The following is a 6,271-nucleotide window of genomic DNA, read 5'->3' as shown; positions in this document are numbered from 1 at the left end:
GGTTGCGGTCAGCTCCCGGAGCCGCTGGATGGCGGCGGCGCCGTTTGCTGACACCGGTTTCGGCTTGTAGGCCCAGCTGGCCCAAGGCTCGGCAGGCGGGCCGGCTACGTAAGCCGGCAGGTTGAGGAAGTCGACGGCCGGGTCCATGTTCTCCACGTAGAAGTAAGATTGCTGCCACATCTTGACCGACTGTGGCAGCTTGATGGTGGGGAAGGCGTTCTTCGGCGACGGTCGGCGAACTACGATGAAGGCACCGCACTGGGCAGCCACCTCTCGGACGGAGGTGCCCAGCTTGGTGTAGAAGAAGGCTCCCCACAACTCGATGGTGGGGAGGATGCCAAGATAACCTTCACACAACGTGACGAAGGCGGCTAGGAGCATCACGGTGTTGGGCGTGAGATGATGAGGCTGGAGATGGTAGAATTCGAGAAACGAGCGAAGGAAGCCGCTCGCCGGCAGGCCAAAGCCGCAGATGAAGTGCGAGCGGAAGACGACCCGCTCACCCTCCCCTGGTGCCTGCGAGATCTCCCCCTCCGGCGGCACGCGTGCCTTCACGTAGCCTGCGCCGGGAAGACGCCGCGTCTCACGGAGGAAGGCGATGTGGTCCTCGTTGACGTTGGACCCGTCCCGTTCGCCTCCTCGCTCGCGCGCCATGGAGAGCTCAACAGAGAAGGGGCGCGGCGAGGGAGCTGAGAATGGAGCGGAGCAAAGAGGGCTCGGGCGGACGAGCTCGCCGGAGACGTGCTGCGGCAGCGCTTCAGCGGGGCTCGGGGGCGCTGCGGCGAGAGGAAGAAGAAGGAGGAAGGATGGGGTGGAAGGGCGCGCGTGCTTCGCCGCCCCCACCCCTCTCCCTACTTATAGCCTACGGGCTATGAAGCCGAAGGGGCGGGCATGGGATCGTGGGATTAACTGTGCCCATGACCCCACGTTCCCACCTTTACCGCGCGAGTTACTGCGCGCAGTAATTCCGCGGGGAAACCCAACCGCCCACCTCGGCCGTAGTGGATCCGCTTGCGTGCCGAGGCCCGGTGGTGGCGGGCCCAGCCTGCGGTCGCGTCCCATCACGCGCGTGGGCTGGCAGGCCGACCCGGCTGGCTGGCGCCATATGGCACGCCCGCGGCAGGCGGCGGGCCGAGAAGCTTAGCAAGCACGCCACCTGGTTCCCGCCGATGCATTCGAAATTCCAGAAAGATCCGACTGGACATACCCGACTCCAGCCGACCGGCTTCCCAGAAGTCGGATGAGCTTCCTTTAGAGCACCCGGAGGAGGAAGCTGTTGAGGCTTCCCTGCTCCTTAGCAGTGGCTCCTCACCAGCTTCGGGGACTACTGTCGGAGTAATGGGCCACGGGTAGCCTAACCTGAGCCCCTGAACCTTTCAAGATATCGGGGCCGGCTGCGCCCCTCGGGGCGACAAGATAGATCTCCGCCTTCTGGCGGCCGGTTGGCCGAACGGCCGACTGGTAGAAGGCAGCCATGCTCAGGAAGGCGGCTCCATGACGGGCCGACTCCTAGCAGGCGGCCTCCAGAGAGGCCGACTCCTAGCAGTCGGCCCACGGCGCCCTCAAAGTCTGCGCCCCCATTAAAAAGACGAGACAGGGTATGGCTGCAGTATAGCCCATCCCCCCGTATCCAGGGTCGGGCGTGGCCACAGTGCTCCGTACAGGCGGAGATCTCCGCACCGGCGCGACAATGTTGCCACTCCTCCCCTGACATCACTCCTGTCAGGCGATGCCCCTGCTCCCACGACCGCCTGTCGGTACGGCCCGAAGACGGCGGGCCCTACCGGTCAGCTAGAGCCCGGAAGACGGCGGAGGCCTCACCAGTCGGAGTCGAGGGAGGCCGGCTCCCAGCAAGCGGCCCGTTCCTTCCTCGGGGCCCATTCGCCATTAACCAGATAAGACCCGGAGTGGCTACAGTGATCCCCCACCAGGCGGCGGGACTGTAGCCACGCTCCCCTGACCAAGCCTGTGCCATTAGCATCACGGCTACAGTGATCAGCAGCCGGCAAGACCCGCGAACGGCGGGGGCGGCCTTTCGGCTCCGTACCGGACCAACCGGCGGGACCCACCAATCGACGGGCCCCAGCAGCCGGCGGAGAAGCCGGCGGCCAGAGAGACTGACGGCTGGGTCCTGCACCCGGCCAGATTGCCATTGTACCCCTGGGGGTAGGCCTATATAAACCCCCCAGGGCACCCATGCAAAGGGTTCCAACCTGTTAGAATTAGACCAGCACCTAGGGGAAGAGGAGAGCTAGCCTTGCCTTCTTCTACCTCTAGCATACAGCTCGAGGAGCACCATTGTACTCACTAGTGCCTTAGTGATCATGCGGAGACCCCGCAGAGCAGGACTAGGGGTGTTATCTCCTAGGAGAGCCCCGAACCTGGGTAAAGTCCGTTGGCGTACGTGTCTACGCCTCATCCCGCTTCCAGGCACCGGCGACGTTCTACTCGCTCCCACCATGATAAGCAATCCATTGGCACATGTCGCACCCAACCCCGACACTTCTTGATGAGTTGGCTGACGTTTTCTTGAAACGTGGTTCTGATATAAGAAGTTTTAACTTGCCGTCTCGCTCTGGCGAAGGCGAGCAGTCTGATGATAATCGTCTAATTCGTGAGGAGACGTCTTATGATGCATGTGCTCTGTCTAAACAGTCCTTGGTTATGTTTGATAGTTTAAATGAGGACCAATTGGTTGCTTATAAGACGATTGTAGAGTGTGTGCAGGCGGGGAGACCTGGCTTTTTTTGTCTCTGGGTACGGTGGTACTGGGAAGACATACATGTGGAGTGCAATATGTGCTTTCCTTAGGGGCGAGAGGAAGATAGTGCTTACTGTTGCGTCGTCGGGCATTGCGTCGCTGTTGTTTCCGGGTGGGAGGACTGCTCATTCTCGCTTTAAGATACCTATTCTTCTTGAAGATAATACACATTGTGATATTAAAAGAGGCTCTAAGCTTTGTAAGTTGTTGATGGTATCTTCGCTTGTTATTTGGCACGAGGCGTTGATGACACACAGAAAATGCTTTGAGGCTGTAGATAGAACTTTGCGTGATGTCCTCTCTGTGGCTAATCCAGATCTTGCTGATATTCCGTTCGGTGGAGTAGTGATGGCCTTGGGTGGTGACCTTAGACAAATCTTACCAGTCGTTGAGGGGGGTACTAGGCCTCAGATCATTGATGCGGCAATCACGAATTCTCCGCTATGGCATTCTGTTCAAAAATTGTCGCTTTCTATTAACATGCGCTTGGGTGTGCATGGTGCGGATACTCAGGCGCAGAAGGATGTTGCCTTATTTAGCAGATGGGTGCTAGATCTTGGGGAAGGGAAGTTGCCTGTCACAAGGCGAGGCAATGAGGTTGAGGCTTCTTGGATACAGATACCGGACGACCTCTTGGTTTGTACGTCTGGTGATCCAATAGCTGCTATTGTTTCTTCTGTCTATGGTGATTTTTTGCATAACTACCTGAACTCTGGTTACTTGCAAGAGAGAGCCATTTTAGCCCCTACCAATGACCATGCTGAGGATATTAATGATCATATTCTTGCATTGGTTCCTACTGATAGCAGAGACTATATGAGTTATGATTCTATTGATGATTCTTCGGATTCTGTTAGGGACAAAGATGTTTACTATCCAATCGAGTACCTGAATGCAACTAAAATTATAAATTTCCCAAATCATAGGCTGACTCTTAAGGTTGGTATTCCGATTATGCTTCTTAGAAACCTGAGCCAGGCAAATGGTTTGTGTAATGGTACACGACTAATTGTAAAAGAATTAGGTGATCGGCTTATCGAAGCTGTCATTATGACTGGCTCGCATGTGGGTGATACTGTTTATATCCCCAGGATTGAATTATTGGCAAAGAAGGGAAATGCATCCTTTGTGCTTAGACGTCGCCAGTTTCCTGTTCGTGTGTGCTATGCCATGACAATTGATAAGAGCCAGGGACAGACCCTGTCTGCTGTTGGTATATATCTTAAGGGTCCTGTTTTTACTCACGGGCAGCTGTATGTGGCAGTGTCTCGTGTTACGTCGAGGGCTTCTTTGAAAATCCTTATATTAGATGCTGATGGCAAATGCGGCTCTGAGACCAAGAACATTGTTTTCCCCGAGGTCTTCCGGGCCGCGGGGATGACTTAGATTTGTGTATGATGGTAGTCTTCATTTTGGTAGGTTTTGGCATGCTTTTGTGAGTTGGGTGATATTTTGGGTGGCGACATATAGTGTTGGCTGAATAAATATGTCGTCCCATGCATGGGGGTGATATTTTGATGTTCGCGTGTACTGGGATTGGCTTTATTCCGTGGTTTAGTTTATGTCATAGAGATTTACTGAGTTTAACGGTGAAGTTGTGTTTTGGTGCTGATACTTTTGTTGTAGATGGCAATGACTGATCTGCAGGCTCTTCTTGTGGGGAACAAGAACCTGACCATCCGTGTGTATGTTTCGCGTCTGTAGCAGCATTGTGGATCCACTGATAATGGTCCTATCAAACACACTGACATGGTCCTTTTGGATGTGCAGGTACATGGCTTCTCTAGACCCCGTGCCCTATGTTGTTTGTAATTTTCTCCTGCCTTTTCTGCTTGGTAATTGATGTTTGTTGTTTCTTGGAAGGTCTAACATCTATGCTGAGATTGGTGAGAAGCTTGTGCCTAAGTTCAATTGAGACAACCACATCCATGTTGTTTCTTGGCATGGGCAACCACATCTATGTTGATATTGGTGAGAAGCATGTGCTAATACCCTTTTTTGTGACTTGCATTGATATTTTTCTTATTTGACCCCACTAAAATATATCTCAATGTAGCTATTCTCTAATCTAAACATGGATGACTTTCAACAGCTTCTTAGTTTTCATGCATTTAGCAAGAGAATGCTGCTTTGTTACTTGGTTTGATAAAATAACTACAGCAAAGATGTGTAGCTTTCGTGTCTTGCTCAATGTGTTCTATAATGATGAAAGCCTCTTTTATTTGCCAGGCTCCTGGGCTCCTTTATAGGTCTCTTGTTGTGAAGCTTGTGGTTGGCATGCCTTTCAAGGTCTGATATCCTATAACTGCATCTTCTAGCATGCAACCATTTTTGGAGGGACTCAAGTTTGAACTGACCGATTTCTTCTAGCATTCAATTCTTATGAGGGTGGAGTTGGAGAAGGTGGGGCGTTAGAGCAGAGCCTATTGCATCATCCACGACCTCCTCGGGCATGGCCAATCCCGCTAGATTGACCAGGTTGCGGGGTTTGGTTAGCAGTGTGTGTGGCCAGTGGTTGGAGCACACTAAAGTGGAGGAGCAGTGTTGTTGTCGACCATGGATTCAGGTGGTTTCTGATCTTCTCTCTTGTTGTGGTGGTCTGGCAGGTTACTATTTAAATGATGCATTGGTCGCAGTTGGTGTCGTGCTTGCATGTCTGGTATAATGCCTCTGCTACAACATGGCATGTGTTAATGTAGTGTTTATTAAGGTTTGGTCGGCATGCTGAATAAGTCCAATATCCATCTGTTTATGTTTCTATACCTTATGGCTTACGTGATTAAACATGGGTTTATCAGTGTGTAGTAGATCCTGAGAGTTCTGTCGGGATAGGGAGAGACACTGAGGCAAAAGGCAAATTGATACGTCTCCGTCGTATCTACTTTTCCAAACACTTTTGCCCTTGTTTTGGACTCTAACTTGCACGATTTGAATGGAACTAACCCGGACTGACGCTGTTTTCAGCAGAATTGCCATGGTGTTATTTTTGTGCAGAAACAAAAGTTCTCGGAATGACCTGAAACTTCACGGAGATTATTTTTGGAAATAATAAAAAATACTGGCGAAAGAATCAAGGCCAGGGGGCCCACACCCTTTGCACGAGGGTGGGGGGCGCGCCTCCCTGCCTCGTGGGCCCCCTGGAGCTCCACCGACCTCAAGTCCAACTCCATATATTCGTGTTCGGGGAGAAAAAAATCAAATAGAAAGATTCATCGCGTTTTACGATACGGAGCCGCCGCCAAGCCCTAAACTCTCTCGGGAGGGCTGATCTGGAGTCCGTTCGGGGCTCCGGAGAGGGGAATTCGTCGCCATTGTCATCATCAACCATCCTCCATCACCAATTTCATGATGCTCACTGGCGTGCGTGAGTAATTCCATCATAGGCTTGCTGGACGGTGATGGGTTGGATGAGATTTATCATGTAATCGAGTTAGTTTTGTTAGGGTTTGATCCCTAGTATCCACTATGTTCTGAGATTGATGTTGCTATAACTTTGCAAATGCTTGTGAC

General features: G+C 52.3%; 1 protein-coding gene across 1 annotated transcript; it reads left to right on the top strand.

Moving 5' to 3' along the window:
• Positions 1-3,241: 3,241 nt before the first annotated feature.
• Positions 3,242-4,147, top strand: LOC109749093 (uncharacterized). The gene has a single exon (XM_020308086.1). It carries the CDS (start codon positions 3,242-3,244, stop codon positions 4,145-4,147), a length of 906 nt encoding a protein of 301 aa, XP_020163675.1.
• Positions 4,148-6,271: the final 2,124 nt, after the last annotated feature.

Source organism: Aegilops tauschii, chromosome 4 (assembly GCF_002575655.3).
Source record: "Aegilops tauschii subsp. strangulata cultivar AL8/78 chromosome 4, Aet v6.0, whole genome shotgun sequence".
NCBI lineage: Eukaryota > Viridiplantae > Streptophyta > Magnoliopsida > Poales > Poaceae > Aegilops > Aegilops tauschii.
The sequence above is the reverse complement of the archived record's forward strand: the minus strand, read 5'-3'. Positions and strand labels throughout refer to the sequence as shown.